Source organism: Prinia subflava, chromosome 1 (genome assembly GCF_021018805.1).
Source record: "Prinia subflava isolate CZ2003 ecotype Zambia chromosome 1, Cam_Psub_1.2, whole genome shotgun sequence".
NCBI classification, from domain to species: Eukaryota; Metazoa; Chordata; class Aves; order Passeriformes; family Cisticolidae; genus Prinia; species Prinia subflava.
Window position 1 is genome coordinate 52,578,433 of NC_086247.1, and position 21,201 is coordinate 52,599,633.

General features: G+C 37.6%; 1 protein-coding gene across 1 annotated transcript in view; it reads right to left on the reverse strand.

The window, feature by feature from the left end:
* PIEZO2 (piezo type mechanosensitive ion channel component 2) overlaps nucleotides 1-21,201 on the reverse strand; it is a 287,153-nt gene that overhangs the window by 164,540 nt on the left and 101,412 nt on the right. Inside the window, exon 3 of the mRNA XM_063396709.1 lies at nucleotides 19,906-20,031. Coding sequence (XP_063252779.1) covers nucleotides 19,906-20,031 — 126 coding nt within the window. The remainder of the gene's footprint in view (nucleotides 1-19,905; nucleotides 20,032-21,201) is intronic.

Below are 21,201 nucleotides of genomic sequence, written 5' to 3' on the forward strand. Positions count from 1 at the left end.
CCAAGCATTCATTGTAGTTGTGGAAGGAGAGCTGCATTCAAACTGCTCAAGAACTTTAATTCTCTCTCAAATGGTAAAAACTGGCCACACTCTAGTGTAAGAGGAAAAAAAACCCAAACAGAAAACAAACAAACAAGCCCTTTAAAAATTACCTGTGAACAAAGAAAGAAAAGGAGGAGAAGCAACTTACAGGTTATTACTTTGACTTATTTTCTCATTGGGCATTAGTTTTACATTACTTGAGAATTTAAAGCAATTTATAGCTTTAAATAAATACTGTTTCGGTCAAAATTATGTAAAGAATTAAGGATTAGTTCATGAGAGAGATTATAGACTTTGAGTACATTTTTTCCCATTAGTGCCCTCATAACGCAGCAATTGTTGAATTAGTAATACATTTGTCAAACCTAGTAAGCAATTACAGTTAATACATATAAAACAAATCACTGCTCCATTTCAGCATGTGAATAGCAAAAGTTTGGCATAAGGTTCTAATTATCTACTTAACGTGAGTCATGCCAGAACCAGTGGGACAAATCGAATCTTAACTCCCAGTGTGACCCTGCTGAATCCAGCTCCTCTGCGTCATGGCACCAGTCCCAAAAGAAGAGTGGCCAGCAGGACTTGTCTGGGTGCAGCAGCCAGCTCACAGACACCAAAAGGCAAAGGGCAACAGTAGGAGCTGCCAGTTAAGAACAAATGCAACAAGCCAGCTGAAGTGATTCCTCTGAGGGGGTCAAACCTTGACTAGGAATAACTAATGGCTTCTTTCCTACACCACAGTGGAGAAGTAAATGCATACACTGTGTCAAAAATAATAGCCCATACTCCATACAGAAAAACCTGGCACGAGCAAGTAACTTTGTGTTGGTTGGTTTTTGCACATAAACTATGGACCCTGAAAGCTGCTAGACAGCCCAACTTCCCACTCCTCTCTTTTGACAGTGAAGCAGAGACAGACTGACACTGGAGATTAGGGTTTTTTAAAATTCTGTTAAATAATTCAGGGCTTCATCTCTTGCACAGCTGCTCTTTGCAGTTTGCGTGGAGTGATGTGGGAGCTGTGAGCAGAATTATCTCAGCTTTGCGAGCTGCATGTAACTGCCTATTACATTGTATGCTGAAAAGTATGCATCAAACCAATACAAATACTGAATTTCACAGGAGACAATGAAAAATTAGAAGTAGAAAAAGGAAAATAGAGAGTTGCTTTTATGTGTTGCCATCTCGTATGTCAAGGGGAAGCCAAGAAATAAATTCTGCACTTTGATTTATGAACAAGCTCATCAGAGATCTAAACCATTGCTCTTAAGATATCTCACATTTTGTGCGTTCCTATGCCAAGACTTCAATTCTCTTGATTTTCTTTCTGAATTCAAGGAAAATATCTTTCCTGGGGGATTTCCTGGCACCAGCACTGTCTAAGGGCCAGGAAATGGTGGGATCCAGCTGAGCTGAGGGCTGTGTAAAAACACAGAAGTACACAGTGATTGCCTTGAAAAATGCAATCCAGACAGGATACAAAAGCTGGAGGAAATGCTAAAATTCAGTATTTTAGGAAGGGCTAAGAGAAAAGGAGGGTCTAGGCTGTACTGAGCTGAGGCCCAACACTGAATCATGATGCTCAATAACGTGCTTCTGCAGCTTCTCATCTTCCCTAAGATGGGAGGAAGTTTCTCTTTAGGTAGCTCATAAGGGACAGAGACACTGTCCATTTCCTCTTATATCTGGCCGAACAAACACACACACACATTTCTCAAATCTTCTCTCTTATTCTTTCCTCTTTGAAGGTGGCCTAACAGAACAGCTGTGGATGATGGCTGTATCCTGGAGAAGCTCCTCCAGGAGTGCAAACCTTGTCTAAAGTGAGAAAATTAACAAATAATGACTTCTTGATTTACTGCAGAGCACATCTCTCCCTCTCTCCATGCTATTTTCCCCATGAGTATTGGGTGTCACTGAAGAAATTTTTTCACTGTTGTTCCCAAAATCCTTCAAACCTGACATTTAGAACCTCTGTGTACATCTAGAACACTGGAACTATCCTGAGAGCCTTTGGAGTGAGCCACTGGGAGAAGAATGGATTTGTCAAGCAGTGGTATAAGGACTATATGAGACTAAACGTCTTTTTATTTACATCATTTTCAAGAGATTCTTTCAGTGTCAACAGAAATGGGCCACAAAAATACTCAGATCAGATGTTTATGTGACAAATCAGCTAGCAATAGCGTTTTCATTTCTGCGAGAAGTGTTCATGTTGGGAGGCCTCCTGCTGACCTCAGGAAGCAAGAAGCAGAAACCACAGGTAGAAATGCAAGCAAAGGGAGAAAAAATAGATATTCCATTAAAGCAAAAGCCAAAGGATGAGGGAGGATGTACATGGCACACATTTGTCTCTGTAAGAGGAAATGCACTTCAGAAGAAACCCAAATACAGCATGTGAAGATATGTTGAGTTAATTGAACATAGACACAGCTAATGAATGCCGCCTCCATGGAGGCTGCCTTCTGTTTGGCACACAAATAAAGGAAAAAGTTTAGAAAATTGCATTAAATGACAAATGGAGATAATGGTACAAGATTGCACAAAAGGAAGTGATTTTACACATAGAAAAGGAAACAGATCCTGATGTATTCTGTACACCTTCTTACATCTGTCACTGCACTGTCTCCAGTGAATGAACACGGATGTGGAAAACAATCCTCTGTCAAGGTTTGTACCTGATAAAAGCCAAATAAGCTGAGAAAGGCCAATTCACTGCCTTTACTGAGGAACTGGAAAATGACCCTGGTGGAAGAGGAAGCTCCTGTTTGGGAACAAGCAGAATCTACATCAGAAGGATATTAGATCCACAGCTGAGAAGATCTGCAGATAGATACATATTTCAGATAAAATTTTATAATGTTTATTCAAGTCATTAAACGTTTACATAACTGGTACCCTACTGCTTAATTTTTTAATCACCATAAGTCTTTTGGAGTCTTACTTTCTATTAGACTTTTGTACTGGTGAAATACTGTACTTTCCACTAGGAAACAACCACTGAGCAACACAGAGAATCAGGATGTGATAAGTGGAAGAGGAAGTCTCCAAGAAGGCCGCTGAGATAGGTCTATGAAATCTGCTCCTGCAGGGACAAATAGAAGCATTAAGGTAAAAAAATAGATTAGAAAGTAGATCACTGGTTAATTAAATTTGTCTTAGTAAGAAATAAATACTCACATGCAGAAAAGTTTCCTATCAAGGGGTGGCAGGCAAGGTATGCTCAAGGGTAGGTGGCTGGTGGACCTCAATATGAAAAAGCTGTCTATGCAAGGAAACTTGAAAATCTTTTTATCCCAGCAACTGCTCAATCTCTCATGCACCAAGGAGTTTTAATTCTCCATGGTCAAAGCACATCAATCTTGAACTGAATGTGCTCTTCCATCACTGGGATATATCTGCACAGCCATGATGACATTTGCTGACAAAATCCAGTCTAACTTCTTATGATCTGGGATAACGACATAAAACCCATTCGTAGTCCTTCTTTATCTCATTTGTGTAAGATGGTATGAGACTTTGGCCTTTGAACAGAGTTTAGCTATCACTTTGTTGAAAGAAATCTGCTAATAATGATTTTAGTAAATTATTTGATGAGAGATTTCAACCTCATCTTCATCACTGCACAGAGGCTATGGTGCTTTAGAACTGCTATACAGATACTGTAGATATCAACAAACACCTGATAGCAAGGAAGTGGAATTGTCACAAACCCCAAGAACCAGAATTACAAATGGGTGTCTCTTGACTGAATGTCAATGATTTAACAAAAAAGCAATTCTAAATTCCCAAGACAGAGCAACAGCAGAGGCAGACCAGTCACAGAGGTCTCCCAAAAGAGCAAAGGGTAGATGGAGCCATAAAAATTCTTCTAACACAAGGTACTTTCTGTGTGAAACAAATGTAATGATGTTTAAAACAGAAGCATCAGGTGGGATACTGTCACATCAATTAAAACAAATGTACAGGTAAAATTTATGTGAACATATGAAAACATATGAAATATATGTGACCATATGTAAACATATATAAACAGTGTTCATTTCAAAGCCAAGATTATTTTACTCTACTCTACATAAAGAAACACAAGATTTCCAGTTAGAAAGATCATTCAAAGCCTAGCCAAATACTTGGAAATAGCCAGAGAAATTATGACCTAACTGTCCACATCCTGGACTAAGAATTTCACGCCCTGCCCGCCCCCCCCCCCCCCCCCCAAAAAAAAAAACCCTACTCACATTGTTATTTATGCTGAACTATTACCTAACTTTTTCTTCTATTTCTGAGTTCCAACATATACTAATCTTCTTCATGGGAATACATTATTTATTTCATTTAAACAGCTTTCATATACAACCTCCAACTGAGGAAGGAATAATGAGCAAACACATGTTAGGATAAAGTATCTAAAGAGTAGAGTGCTCCTGATGGGTTTGATTTACATCTGAATGGATTTAGCATCAGCATTTGGAAATTGCAAAGTCTACATTCCCCTTTCCAAACTCAATTTTTTCAGCTCATAAACCTTTTTGAGATTTATAACAGCTCGCTGAGCAGTGTCTTCTGCATCCCATATGCTAGGGGGATGGGTGGTTTTATTAATATTAATAGAAAATTACAGCAGCCAAATTTTGTGATCATTGACCTAAATATAGAGGATTCTACCTCAGAATCAAACACAACCAAGAAAAGGTACAACTCCAAGGTGAAAGTAGCTATTTGTACCACAAACAGTAACATAAACAAAAAACCCCTCTATAAACATGAGATCACTTTGGCAGTGATCCTAACTCAGGAAAGAGAACACGCAGTGAAAGTTTTAGATAAATGCAGTTACTGTTTGACATGCAGAAGACAGAGAGGGATGCAGAGCAAGTGAGAAATATTTATCCCATTTTTCATGATCTGGTAGGTCTTTATTTTATTTTAAATACCAAAATCCTATTAAAAAATCCTAGGAGGCCTAGCACAGTGTCACATAAGCCACATATTAACCTTTCTTTATTCTCAGATCTAGATCTTACACCTTTTCTCAAGTGAGAACAGAAAGCAAGGTTTTGTGATTGCATTTGCTAAATGCTCCTTACACAGCATGGGCAGACACCCAGCTAAGCCTTGCGTCCCCCTCCACAGAACAGCCTAACAATGCATCTTCTATCTGCTCATGAAAGAGAACTGCTGTTACATACATAAAAGATTTAGAGTGAGGGGAAAAAAAGGAAAAATTTAAAGCATTTAGGAAACACGGAGCTACCCTGTAAGCAGTTCTCTATCTTTAACCCAGCACTAGTGGTACATCACTGCAGTGTGTTGCTGTAGCACCAACAATGATATATACAGCATCACTTTTATAACTTCCAGGACATATCAATCCCTGCTGATGAGATGTTTATTTAAATTAAATATTCTTTACTTAAATTAATATCCTAGTAAAGTATAAATATTTAATGGTGTTTACAATATATATGTTACTGTACAACAAAATTTAACTCTTGCAAAAAAGAATAAATTAAGTGAATTTTACATTGCTGATGCTCAGTATTTTCAAAATAAAAACCCCCTGATATTTCAACCAAGTTTTGAGAAAATTCTGAAATCAAGAGCTGCCACTACCTAAAATGTAAAAATCTGCTTTTCTTTGAGAAAATTACACAGCCAAACACACAAGCTGATTTTTGCCTTCTGACTTAATACATCAGCCACCAATAAAATAGAATATTTATTGTCAATTTCTGCAGCTGCTGTTACAGTACCTTTCACTCTTTATTATAGATTAAAAAAAAAAAAAGAAAAAATAACAGGTACTGTGAACTATTGTAGGGAAATGTGATATCATTTTCCTATTGTTACCCAAAAAGACATAGAATAGATATGGAAACCCATCTTTGACTTTTTCCAGATGTTCATGGAACTCTATCAGCATTCCAGCCTTTGTTTTATGTGGATTTGGATTCTTCTAAACTTCCTTGCTCAGGATTTTCCTTTTTATCATATATATGAGACAATTCTGACAATGTTTTAGTGGGGATATGAAAAGTCATAAAAACAATCTCAAAATTCATGTGTCATAGTGTTGTGTAATCTAACTTGTGGAAAGGCTGTTGAGAGAACATGATTGTAATGAACAGGTGGTATTTCATTCTCAAGGCAAAGCAGTTTCATGAGCTGAAATTTATTTTGGTTAGAAGCCTTCATAAAATTATGATATGATGAGTACAGGAGCAGAAGAGGGGTCCAGTCCAGCATGGCTGTAGAACTGCTTCACCAGAAGCTTCAAGTAGAACCATGGCTTGCATCTACATGTCAGCAAGGCAAATCTGATCTCTGCCAATTCCCAGGAGTTTTCATTTAAAAGCTGTATACAATTTTTAATGGCACTTACAAGTACTACTGGAAATTGAAGATTTTATTTAATTCAGTGCAGTGGCTAAAAATTATTTATTCCCTCCCCCAAAACCTTGCTGAGGCAACAACTGCATGAGTAGCAGCCTCAGGAACTTCGGAAAAGCAAGCCCGCTATGGACTCTGAACACCCCTGTCCATCTGCTGACCTTCCCTTCTGCTGTCATTTGTCCACTCCTCCTGCATATTTCCTGAGCATCTGACCAAGAAGTGCATGCTCAACAAACCACTCTTGCTCACTATCTCCATTCTGCAGAAAGCAATTATTTACTCTGTGACCAATCCATGCACTGTGGATAACAATATCAACATGATTTCCATTTTGATGATAAGACTCCTGGCTTTTTTTTTTTCTTCTTTTTCCTGTTAGATCTCAAAGTATTACGTCCCCTGTAATCTTGCCTGGTCTGTGCATATTTTTGGAAGACCTCCTATTTGGAGTCAAAGAAGTTGAGCTTCTATACTATTAACAACTAGATCACATTTTCCTTTCTTATTGGTCCTTACAGCTTTTTAAACCTTGGACAATTTAATGGAATTTTATTATTGAAAAAATGGTGCTGAAATGTCCTCTTCCCCCACTTAGCAAGGTTGTCTAATTGGGTAATTCAATCAGCCTGACTCCTGAAATTGCACAGGTTGCTATGCAGTACTAAAACTTAATAATCACAAAAATTTCCTGCTGTAATGAATGAGGCCCCTCAAGATGAAAATGTGCATGTGTGTTTATATAAACAGAGAGAAACTGAGCACAATCTGATAGCAGTTTAAAAGGCATCTCTTGTCCCCTTCACACAGCACTGATTGTTAGTGTTTCTGCCAGTCCTGTACTTTATTCTTAGTCAAACATAAAACATCAGATAGTTAAGAATATGGATAACTATGTAAATATTCATCTCTGAAATAATGAGAACTGGGAGACCGATAACTTTTACAAAGCTGGAACTGTTGCCAGCACAACAGCATCAGCTCCAATTATTTTTTATTCTTGCCATGTTTGTCTGGGATATCACAGATTCATAGAACCAATAAGGTTAGAAAAGACCTCTAAGACTACCAAATCCAACCATCAGCACTAGCAGCATATTCACCACTAAACCACATCTCAAGTGCTATTTTCACGTGTGTTTTTTTAACTCTTCCAGAGATGGTGCTTTAGGACTTTCATCAGTATGTCTTTTCAATTCCACAAGTTTCACACTGCAGCTGTGTTTAATTACCAAAAAATCACCACACCTTCCAGGTGTATGTAAGATGTTTTAGGATTAAAATCCAGTTTGGCACCTAAATTAAGGACTGTATTTTTAAGAATGATGGCAATTTGCTAGACTGTACAATGGAGCCTATTCTGGGTGTAATTTGAATCTTTCGTCATGTCTACAGTGAAGGTAAGAAACGAGTTCTCTCATGAAACATTACATTATTCACAGACAAATTTGTGGGGTCTAGAAAAAGCAGGAATTTCCTGGAACCTGCTCTGTAGCCAACTGTGGCATCACCAACAAACCGCATGGACACAATCCATGACAAGGTCAACCTGCTGGCTCTAAAAGATGAGTTAAAAATCATGCTTTTGCATTTCAACACTAAATTTCTGTGCCACTATGAAAAACAATTTGCTATTTATTTTTTGACCACAGTCATTGTAGGTAAGCTGATACATGACCAAAAGAACATAATTTGCTATCAGTTCTTATCACTGTGTCCTCTGTACTGGGGGCTGGCTATCTTCCTTTAAAATGCAGGACTATGTACTAAATATAGAGTTATACATGTATTAATGACTAATTAATGTACTCTGAACTACATTGCTTTTGATTTCCTTCAGGAACTACTTCCATTCACTGTTCTACAACCAAAAAAGCTTGCTAAAGCTTTTGACAGCCACTGGCTGGAGTGCCTGCTTTTGAGTTTTACTCTACTTCAGTGTGAAAACTGTGTTTACTTGTTTTCAGTTTTAGAATCTGTATTCAATGATATCTGATGACAGCTGGAAATCAAGTTCATTCTCTTAATCACTTTGAAATATACTGTGTTCTACTCTCCCTATTTCTAGACACATAAAAATAGGATTACAGTTTTCTCATGAAATATTTTTCATTTATTACACCTTCCACTGATGCTATTGAAATTCTTTCTGGTTTCAGTCTAGATGACTACTGTAACATCTCTGAAATTCAGTTTCTTGATTGCTTTAAATAAATCCCTAAAGAAATACAGTATGATAAAATTCATCAGTAAACACAGAATATATGGATTCATATGTATATGTTCCAGACCTAGATACCAGAAAAAATGCAAGAGCTGAAATGAAACAAAAGGGGGATGTTTATGACTTTGGAAATCAAGTCTACCCTTCAAAATTCAGAGTTCTCCTCCTTACAGAGACGTAAAAGATACTTTTTCATCCCTTGTGAGTGTTACGGAATTGTTTTTAGGTTTTTTTTGCTCTGTTAAGAGTAAGCATTGACAGATGTGCAGTACCTTGTTTATGCAAAAGGTCTAAGCTACAGCACTTTCTGGCATCCTATGTGGTTCCTGATTTAAACTTGTGTATCTGGCAGAACTTAGGAGGGAATTTTAAGACAGACTTTCCACTTGGAAGTAAACTCAAAGCACGTGAGTTCCGATCCTATTCCTAAACCCAGGTTTAGGACTATGTTCTAATACACTGATGCATGAGAGCCCACCAAAGCATTTCAAGTCCAATCCCATCAAGAAAATATTCTTTTTCTGATGGGTCTAAGCCCTATTTGAGCAACACATTTTGCTTTGTTTTACAGAGTGGTTTGTTTTACCTCACAGGTTCCCTGAAGGGCTCAGTAAACTCAGCCCTTTCAATCAGGTTAACCTCAACTCAAGTCTTCATTTTTGTCCAGAGCAGCCCCTAGCCCACACTGCCAGGGAAGCCCACCCACTGGGGTGCTGCAGTGCCAGGGATGGCCCATCAGAGCTGCCACCCCCAGACACAACACCTCACGTGTCCTCACGGTCAAGACGCCCAGCTGGTGGCCCAGCCGTGGCAGAGTGGCTGCGGTGAGCAGCTGTCATCATCTCAACTCCCATTTGCTGTTTGCTTTCCAGCTGCTGACATAAATCACCAAGAGGTGCAGAAGGATCAAGCCTAAGGGCTCTGACCCAGGGACCAACCCGTCTCAAACTTGCAATGTGGGTACGAGCACATGCAAAGGGCTCACAGCATCACACTAACGAATCAGGTTTTCTAAAAATACTCAACATGATTACGTGATGAAGAGCAATCCTTAACAATGTAAACAGCCAGAAGAGACAGATCCCCAGAAATAAAGTGAAATATTTATTCTCAGTGGAAAGTATTTGTCTAAACAGTGTCCAACACACAAATATATAGTTTCCTACTCCCGAAGAGTAATACTCCAGTAAGACTCCCCAGTAAAATATTTATATTACAGTGATTTGCATAATCAACAAGGGAACATTTCATCATGGTCCCTACACCAGCCCAGAGATTCTGGTTGCTACAGCACCACAGTGCTGTCCTTACACACCTCATTCTGCTACAGCCGAACTCTGCCAATGAACCATGATAACCTGGGGTCAGAGTAAGGGTCTGACCCTGCAGACAAGTTTTTTCACTGTAATCATCTGAGTGGCCAGTTTCTGATTTTGCTGGTCTTCAAGAACTTTTCACAGTATGGAAAACAGTTTCTGTAGTAACTTGGAACTTCAAAGCAGTTGGCAATGCACACTGATAAGCTTTTCATAAATAGTTAAAAATACAACCAGGGGGAAAGCAAGCAAGTGGCTACTTCCAAAAATTTAGAAGCCTACTGTGCACATTTGCTCCTTAATTTACTGACAGCACTAACCCCAAGCATAAATCAACAAGTAGTTACTCTCCTGTGCTTCTAATTCCTTCACACATACATTCTGCTCCCGTCTCATTCAAGTTTCATTGAGTGCCTTCTCCTTCACAGCTGGGCTTGATTTCTTCCTTGTGTTTTGCTACTTCTGCTTCTTCCTTTAAGAGGACAGAGGGAGACAGGAAACAGCTGCTCTGTCTCTCTACAAACAGTCCTAAAACAAGCTGACAGTGACGGTCACACTTCTAATCTGCCACCCTGCAGTCATCCGAGCTACAGCTGGGACACTAAAAAGAGGCGTCCCAGTTTGCATCACAGCATCAGTGGGTGCACTGGGTGCTTCCTTGGGAGCACCTTGGCAATACCTTCCAAAGTTCACCGGCCTCAAGAAGAAGCTGTACAGCCATGGGCCACCCAGCAGTTTCCCAGGTCCTCTCTGGGAATTATGACTGTCAAAAGTATAAACTGTGAGTGGCAGTGAGAAGGATCATCTCCTATGTCAGGTTCTCTTGAAGGGTCGAACACAAACGAGTATGCCAAAGTCACTACAACAGGATCACATCCATTATACAAAAGAGTTATGTACCATGCCTCAAAGGGAATCCCTAGAATATTGCTCAGTTTTCACACAGCAGCCTGTGAGTCCAGAAATAAAGACTCCATAAGTACAATGAACACCAACTTTCCAAACTGCTAAGTAGTAACACCCAGCAGGAAATTAAGCAGGACTTATCATACATGCCTAAGAAGCAATTACAGAAGCTTCTGTTTCCCCAGTCATAAATTTCCTGGCTACAAAAAGCTGCATAGAAAGTGTTGAAGAAATGTTGACATCCAATGTGCACTGAATTAAAGAAAAATTAACTTTCATATACAGAATAAGCTATTGTTCTAAGTTTCTGTTGAGACAAAAAAGGCATGTTAACACCTTTGAATAATTAAAAGTTTCTCATTGGATGTGTTCCACATGTTAAACATTCTTGACTCTTGGAATCGTTGAAGGGATAATAAGAAATGGTCACTGGTAATAGTGTACAACCACACACCTTTCTAGGACCCGATATAATGACTATATTTGTGCCACCACATCTGGACCTCACTGCAGTTTTTACAGCTAAGCATTCTTTTTAGTTTCAAGCTCTTCATGATTCCATAGAGAAGTTTCTTATTATTCTTCTTCTATTTCTTGACTCAAACACTGCACATCACCTATGCAAGAAACAGTACATGATGAAACCAGAGTGTGATAGGAAATATTATTTCCTTGAATCCAAGTCTCCTGCCTTTCCGTCATTTCCTAGGTTTTCAGAGGTATTTGCCATGTGAAAATAACATAGCAAGCGCTTCAGCTCTACTTCAGTCCATGTATGCACCCCTCTTACTAATCTCTGCAGAGATTCTTTTGTCTCTCAGTGGAGATCTGGACAAATGGCCATTTGCTGCTCTGTAGCTCATTATTCTGCAGGCATAGTGGCTGATTAGAGGGAAGCTCTGAAGAAATTCTGTTCTCCTTATTCTGTACACTGTGGTATCTCCATAAGCCCCCAGCCACCCAGCTGACTCCTGTCACAGGTTGTGGGGTACAAACAACAGAAGAGTAAAAGCTTCTTCTTAGCGGAATTTACAAGCTAAATCAAAGAAGGGTTTTTTTCAATCCACAAGGCACTGGGCAGATGTCACAAAGAGCCAGTCTTAACTGCTTTGGATAAGAAAGACAATATCCATATATTGACTTTTAATAAAGAAGATTTGATTTTTTAGCTTTGATTTTTATAAAATTCTATTCACCTGAATTCTGGAAACATTTTCACCTTCTCATGTACTCAGGCTTTAGCATCTGCTAGTAATACAAGCAACACAGCTTCACACAGTTTGCTGAGGACATAACACAAATCACAAGAAGTAACTGATTGTCCTAGTTTTGCTGGGATAGAGTTAATTTTCTTCCTAGTAGCTGGTACAGTGCTGTGTTTTGGGTTTATTATGAGAATAATGTTGATAAGACGCTGATGTTTTAGTAGTTGCTAAGCAGTTCTTACCCCAAATCAAGAACCTTTCAGTGTCTCATGCTCTGCCAGGGAGAAGGTCCACAAGAAGCTGGGAGGGAGCACAGCCAGGATAGCTGACCCAAACTGACCACAGGGATATTCCATACCCCAGCCTGTCATGCACAGTGTATAAAACCGGGGAGTTGGCTGGAAGAGACCATTTGCTGCCCAGGGACAGGCTGAGCATTGATCAGTGGGCGATGAGAAATTCTATTTCATGTGTCACTTGTGTGTCTTATGTTTATTAAGTTTAATTTCTCTCTCTCTTTTTTTTTTTTTTTTTTTTTTTTTTTTTTTAAGTAAAATTAGTAGAAACAGCAGTAGTAGTAGTAGTAGTTTACTTCCTTTAAATTATTAAACTGTTCTTACCTAAACCCATGAGCTTTGAGCTTTTCCTTACCTTTTTTTCCCTGATTCTCCTCCCCATCCCAGTGGGAGTAGGGAAGCAAGCAGCTGTGTGGTACTTAGCTGCCATCTGGGGTTAAATCACAACACTCATCTTTCATAAAACAAATAGACTTTCCATGTAGCTGTCTGTCTGTACTGATTTAACAATTAATAATGACTGCAATTCAGGACTTCAAAAATCTGTAGGCATCTAAATTCCATTTAAAAGATACTTTTATATCATGGAATTTAGTGTTATCGGTCTTGCTGGACAGCATGAATAACCTTTATAATCTCTCTTATTAAAATATTGGTTTGAAATTTGTTTTTACCACTGAGGCACCACTCACCACTCTGGAACTCATTTAGCTAAAAGTCTGGACTAAATTTGTACTATATTGGCTGTCACAGACATCACAGGCTCAGACAACGTCAATTTTAAAATATATATCCTCTCAATGAAAGATTACCCTGATTCTTCTGCAATGCTGCGTTGCTTCATCCTATAAAAATTTAGCTACACCAGATATTCCACCGTTGTTCTTGAAACAAGAGTTCATTTCTGAACCTTCTTGTCGCTTATACAGAAACCACACAAGTACAATCTGATGACTTCTGTGATAACTGTTTCTTAGATGACTAAAGGCAACATTTTTTGCTCAGACTTTGGCCAAGATTATAACCTTCGAGATGACACACAAAAATACAGTCAAAATGTAGATGTTCTGCAAGACAAGGCCCACTTTTATTGGAAAAAATATCGAAACATATATTTCAGCAAAAAAGAAAGAGAAATATAGATTTCTTAATCAAAAAAAGAAAGAGTATGATGCACATACAATTGAGGTGACTGAAGATCTCAAATTTGCAGTTAAATCAGTTGTTTGGAAAGAACCTTAAGCATCTGTCTGAGATATGGATGTGTTTGTTAGGGAAGAATGAGCTGTTTTGCCTGGGGTGTAAGTGCTCAGGCACTCTTTAATTAAGGTAACTGTTAGCTTTTATTTTGCTAAACAAAACCATTGGAGAGGACATAATCACTTTTTCAGTATAAAAATGCTTACTTTGCTATGACTTCTGCTCAGAAGCTTCTTAAAATAAACTTACTAGTTTTCTTAATGCCATTTAGATTAATTTCATTTTATATGGAGCAATATTTTTGAAATTAAAATTGTCAAAATTATCAAGAAAACTAATAGTCAGGAAATGATCAGGATATTTTTCATAAAACAGTATTTCAAATTCCCAATATTTTCAAAATATGTGTTTTCAAGGCAGTCCCCCATGAAATGATGTGTCAAAAGAGCCAACAAGGGGCCATAAGAAACACTCAGACTCCAGGCAGGAGCTGGGCCAGTAAGTCATGGTATTTGAAAGACTGGTATGCATCTGCCACCTACCTTTGAAATAGAAATATGAAACTCTATATGAAATATTTTAAACTTTTTTTCCCTTTATAAACAAAAGCAGCATCTTTATTTCCAGTGAGTTAATTAATCCAACAATAAACAAGAATCTTTACCAAAGCAGTACTTTACAAAATCAGCACAACTTTAAAAATATACTCAGGAGGGTATAAAAGGCATGAAATCTCACCAGGTATGCAGGAAAGAGTAATTATTCATTCCTATGAAAGGTCAGCTTCAGTCCCGAGCCTGAGCTTTCAATAAATGGTGAAACATAATTTATTTATACTGGGTATTGCTGCTCCCTAATATAACAAAATACCTCAGGGACATGCTGGTAGTAATGCAAACACAGGATGGTCTTCTAAGCCAAGAAATCATTTCAAAATTTATCTAAAGCAGAAAGTTATTATGATTCATCAATGGTGGCATGCATTTGTTTGACATTCACCATGGCATACCAGGGACAGAGAATTATCTGATTTTAGTTCCCATGATCTAACAGAGAAGCTATCTAGGCAACTTGGTGCTTTAAATCTTTTCTCCCTTTTCTACATATAGCCATTTTTTAAATAAAGCACTCCAAGTAGGCACAATAAAGATTCATAGAAAGTCTGTAGAAGGATCTCAAGGTATCTATTTAAATTCCACCAGTTCATTCATGTGATGTATAAGAAAAATATCTAGAAATACCTTAAATGCTCTTTTCGGTATTCTTACAAACACTGACTACAGACCTAATTGGTGAGTACTTGAAGTATTCTAAGTTGCATATCCCATAAACAAAAATACTGATCTGGAAGTATAAGCATTTCAGTAGATTCATTCACAGAAGTCAAGACCAAAAGATGATAGAGGAGCACAAAATAAGAAATGGATGTACATCACTACGATTAGGGGAAAAAGAAACCGGACTTTCAAGGCTGACTGAACACAAGATACACTTACAGTGTGTATACCTACAGAGTATTATGATGAGGAATAATTGCACTGATTTATTGGAAGTAAAGTTTAAAATTAACATTGTGGAAAACATTCCTGCTAGTGGTATTGCCATTTTGAAAGATGTTTAGTTTTAGTCCTATGAAAGAACCATACTGTACATACTGGAGAATGCAACTACTACCTTGTGATCTAATCTTCAATTGCCTGCCCAACGAATTCTATACTCAAAAGATGTTACCTAATCTAATAATCAGAATTTTATTCCATCAGAAATACAAACTTAATAATGAAATCCTATTTCAAAATCATACTGTCTATTATATGGAGATATCAGTGAAACAAGACTAATTATGTAGCTCTTGATGGCTTAAGATTAGCCCAGCTCACCCTTTCAGTATAATGTTTTTTCTTTTCTATATCTTGGAGATATTCAATGTTAGTTTCACACACTGAAGTTGTGGCTAACCAGAAACCTTTCATTAAGCTAAAGAAAGACTACTAACAGCAAAATTTTATTGTGCTAGGCAAGTGTCACAAGGCTCTTAAGAAACAAGAACCTTCTGCTGGCCAAACATTTTTAAACACCTCTGTTACCTCTATCAGACCAACACAATTTGGAGAATGCTGTGGCGCTTTGTAGCCCATCCTGAAAGAGAAGGTATGTGAACTCTAAAAAAAGGAAGTGGATGAAAAAGATAACAAAACAAAGAAGTCAAACACTCCAGGAACTATCTTAAACTGATTTTGAATTACGTAACTAATATTATCCAGGATAATAGCAGAGTATTTTGAAACGGACCCAAAATTCTATATATCCAGTTTGTGTTTGCAGATGGCCCAAATAAAACTGCTTCTTTGAGTGGTTGTTCTTCACTTCCAAAATGAAACTATAACTGTGTAATGTTTAAGAGGTGATGGTCTTTATCACACCTCGAATTTAAACATTTTTCAAGTGTTTCTGTTACCAAATTGAAAATATTATCAGAGGCTTTAATACAGCATTGTGAAAAGAAAAGCTAAAACCAGAAAATGATCTTTTGATTTAGAAGATTGGCATTTGAAAATATTAAGAGAAACTAACCTACAGAATTTGCTGACAATGTTATGCTGCCCTCTCACCCATTTCTGAAGGTGCCAGGAGTTAGATTAACAACACAAAGGCCTCTGCATGGCATCTTGTCCCAGACAGCACCTCCCACTCTGATTATTGTTGGTATCAAACTCCCTAATGGTGCACTCAACTCTTGCATCCAGATTGGTGATAAATACACTGAAAACAGAACTGACCCTAGAATTGAGCCCTGAGGGTCCTATGGCCCCATCCACCACAACCCTTCAAGCCCTGCCCTTCAGCCAGTTCAAACAAGCACATCTTGAACCTACTGAACAACTTTTCCAGGAGGACAGTATCAAAAACCTTACTGAAATCCAGGAAAAATACATCCACCACCTGCACCTACTGTACAGGTGACTTTACTAAAGAAGGATATCAAATTAGGTCAGCAGGAGTGGTTTTTTGTGAACCTGTGTCAACTGTGCCTGATGACGGCATTGTCCTTTAAATTCTTTTATGTAGTACCTAATATAAACTTTTTCATACTTTTTTTTTGGAATTGAGGTTAGATTAACAGGTCTGTAGATTCCTGGACCTTCCTTCATGCTCTTTTTGTAAATTGGAATAACACTGTCTGGCTTCCAGTCAGAGAGGACCTCCCCAGACTCTCATAAGCTGTGGCAGATAATTAGGAGGGGACCTGCCATAACATCCACTAGTTCCTTTTATGGTTTAATTTACTTAAATTTGGGAACATACTACAATTCCATCAAAATCAAAACAAATACTAAATTTAAAGGAAAACACAAAAAATTATTTATGTAAAAGATGTTATTGCAGAAGGCCCCTTTTTTTTTCAGAGAAGCCACTACCAAACAAGGAGAGAGAACAGTCTTCATAAATAAAACTTTCTGGAAAAGAAAATGGGCAAACATCAACTTCCACTATTCTGTAAGAATATTCATCTAGATAAACATGGGATTGAAAAAAAACAATGGTCTGTTTTGAAGAAAAGAATTTAGTGAATCACAAATAAAAAGTGTGAGACCATTGCAAAAAGTACCATAGAGTAATTCATAAATAGGGAGCATGACTTGCAGACACTTGGGTAATTGTTATATTTCAGTAAATGCTGCTGAATTTTCAGCTGAAATAGTGCCTAGCTTTGAACACTGAGCTTCAAGAAACACCTGAAAAACTTGGAGAAACAGAAATAGACCAACAACAATAAGAACGATCTCCTTCCTACAAAACATGACGTGTGAAGAAAGTTTGAAAGGGCTGAGGTTGTGTAAATAGAAGAGAATGTGAGAAAAGAGTACATATAGCAAATAAGACTGCAGCCTTCAAATACAAAATGGGTAACCATAAAGACTAATGGAAAGTTTTTCTTTATTTCTACATCAGGCTGAAGGATGAAGACAGGATATTTTGACTAATGGAAGAAAAATTTCCTAATGATAAGCATCAGAAAATACTGTAGCTGTAAAAAATGTTTTATTAATAGTGGATCTGGGTCTGGATAGAGAAACAGAACACATCAATCTTCCAGTCTACACTTCTGAACTTCTTATTGAGCAAAGAAAAAGTTGGATAAACATTAACAGCAAGTCTAAAATGCAGAGATCATAACACTGTGCAGACACCATGGGTGAAACGCTGTCACTTCTCCAGCTATGGCTTAGCCCACATCTGGCAGTCAGTTTTGTACAGCACCTTTCATATGTATGAGGAAGAGGAAACCAGTGGGGCTGTGTCACCACATTGTTGCAAGCAGAAGCACTCCCAAGGTGCTTTCTGGAGTGGGAATTCTGTCTTCTCCTCTCCCACAGAATAACATCTAAATTCTGGTGTCATTAAATGCCAATAATTGACCTTATTACCTGACCTAGCAAACACTCTGGCCTTTTCTAGCCCCTACATTCACAACAGTCTTTAACTTCTCCTTCAGCACCTTGGGCTCCCAGCAATGCCAGTGTCAGATTGCTCTTTTTATTGGCTTCACCTGGATCTCACTGACTATAACCACACCAGGAAACAAAATGGTGCCAGTTTACTCAGCATTCAGGCACTGAAATTCAACAGCTGAATATCTATCTCACGTTGCTAAACAGTTTAAAAACTCTTGGAACAACTTTGGTCAACCAACTTATTTTCCAAACAACTCAGGCACAGTTTGGGTGTTCCTCTGGGACAAATAACATTCCTAATAGGCAACTCCAAACCATTCTTTGCACTCAGGAGGCAAAAAGAGCTTAATGAGTGGGTGTGTAGGAATGCCATGTCAAGTGGCCTTGGTGTCAGGGAGCAATCTGACAACATTTAATGCACTCCTACAGCAATACCCACCGCCCTGTGAGGCCCCAAGTAGAGGTGGTTACTAATGGCAGCTGAAAGAGGAGCTGCTACACGTGACAACTGTGAATAAACAGTAAAAAATGGTGCTCTTCATCTCCAAGAGTGGGCTCTTCAGGATGAAATAATTATTTTAATTCCCATTGCAGTCCCCGGTTCCCACCATAAAAGGAGGAAAAAGCCAATGGTTGCAACTCTGTCTTGGAACTCTCTACTCATACAAATGGTGTTTAGACGATGCAATTACTCTTATCCAAGTAAAAATTATGTCTTTATAGTCATAAGAATGCTAAACACATATGGGAAACAATGAATCCAGTTCACTCAGTGACAGACATTTTTGAAAAAAAAAAGAAAGGATATTTTTATATTCTGAAGGCCTGATTTGAACCAATAGAGCCCAAGACATTCCAGATGAAACTGGTATTTCATGAACACAATTATGCCTTTTACTTTAGAAAATGGTTTGAGCTAAAGTAATGGTAGTGCTCACTTCAAGTTTCCTTAAGATTTTGTTATTTAAGTCAAATCCTTTACATCACATAAGGTTTCTTGTGTTGAATTGTAGTACAACTGTTTACTCAAGTGGCAGCAGCATACCTTGTGATAAATTAAATGGACATTTATCAAAGGTGAGTTGACAGGTTTAAATGTTAAATGTAAGCATGATAAGACAAGTACAAATAGTTTCTACCTGGAGGTTACATATCTAAATCACTGGATAGATATTTTAATTAACTTCTGCACAATAAAGAATGTTTGCTTTCTGAATTATTGAGCAACATTGCCCGAGAGAGGAAGATACAAAATGTCATGCAATATATTTTAAGCAGAGCTTACACATAAATGAAAAATTGAAAATCCTTCCTCCATATAACACAGGCAAAAAAGAAACAAATATTGTTTAGAAATATAAGTTTCGGAATCAATATTAAAGTTAAGTTAAATGAAAAACTAAAGAGAGTTATGCCAGAGAGGGGCATAATACATGGATAGAGGGAGGTTTGTTACTTTATTTCATTTTACTCTTAATTCTCTGAATTATGATCTAATGACACAAATGAGTAGTTTCCTCAGGTTTTGAGGTGATTTTGAGAAAGCCTAAAAGATGAAGACATAACAATAGTCAGTGGTAAACTCAAAGAAAATGCATCTCTGGTGGGAAAAAACCTGTTAAACACACATACACATACACACACACATATATAAAATAGTTATATAAGAATTCCTTTTGTCTCTTAAGCCATTCTGTCTTCCTGCCTTACTAACAGTAATTTTTAAAGTAAAAAGCTGGAAACCAAGAGCAAGCTGCAAACCCACAGGAGCACAAAGCTAAGTGCCTTCTTATCAAAATCCTTCACCTTCCAAACCACTGAAGCATTTGGACATTAAAAAGCCAATAAAAACTAAAATGTTTTACTCACAGTTAAAACCAGGTTCAATAGTTTTTGCAGCTTCAAGACTGTTGACTGTTATCTGAAAGATGATGTGCAGCAGCAGAAATGATAGACTGGTGAAACACAGAGATTTCAATAATCGTCCGGTATGCCCTAAAAGACAAAATATACATACAGAGAGTAGGTGAATTTTCAAATATTGCTTAAGGATTTTCTGTATAAAACCATAAAAATATCCTGACCAAGGATATTTCTAGCAGTCAGATCCCCATCATGATTGTCCCCTATGGTCAACGTTATCACAAAAATCACACTTTAATTATAGTTTCTTTGAGTACTCTTTAACCACAAACCACGATGACTGCTATTGCCAATTTTTTCTTTTATTTTTTAATTAAAGAAAAAAAAAAAATTAAGTCTCCAGAGTGCGATTTTACATCACCAATAATAACATCACAATGCTTATCAATACGTTACCTGGTACTTAGACAAAACAGGAATGATACTTCTACTTTTGAGAAAATAAAAACCTGTTAATCTTATTACTCTTAACAAAACTACTATATGGCAGGGGGCATAACAAGACACAAATCTCTGTTTGGCTCAAGAGTACAGACATACTTTCACTGAATGCTTTGCTTTGTGCCGACTGCTCTCTTTCCTTCCTTCAGTAGTTTTAAACATAATTTCCAGTATACATCGTAGAACCCTGTGCCTGACACGTTTGGTCATAGTTCCTTTGTGATTTACTGGATGTCTAGTCAAAAGCCAATAGAAAAATATTTGATGAAGACTTAGAAATGCCTTATAAATCCTCTAGGAAACACTCAGCTTAATCACTGGCAGCCAAACTTGCAAGGTATTAATAAATAAAGTAAACCATCAGTATTTCAGGTAATATGCATCCTCAAGACAAAATTGAATTGCTGATACCAGACAACATTAAATATCACCCTACCTGACCTATCTGCAGCAACATTTCTACTTCCAAAGCATTTTATACCTAGATTTTATACCACCTGTTTCATGCATTTGAGGGTAATTTTTTAATTTACAGATTAAAAACCAGCACTGCTGAAATCCTTATCAAAGGCTGTAAATAAAAGCAAGGCTGTGGAGGGCAGAACTAGCAGGATATACCTAGGAATGCTCACTCTACTTGCAGCCCGTTTTGTTCATACTCTGCAAGTGTCTGTTATGAAAGAAGATGATGGTTCACAGTCTGTATCTAGCCAATAAACCAGGTTTTAATTTCAGAATTTTTATAGTTCAAGCAACATCAGTGGCTTAAATAGTAGTTAATAAAGAAATGAATGAGATAAG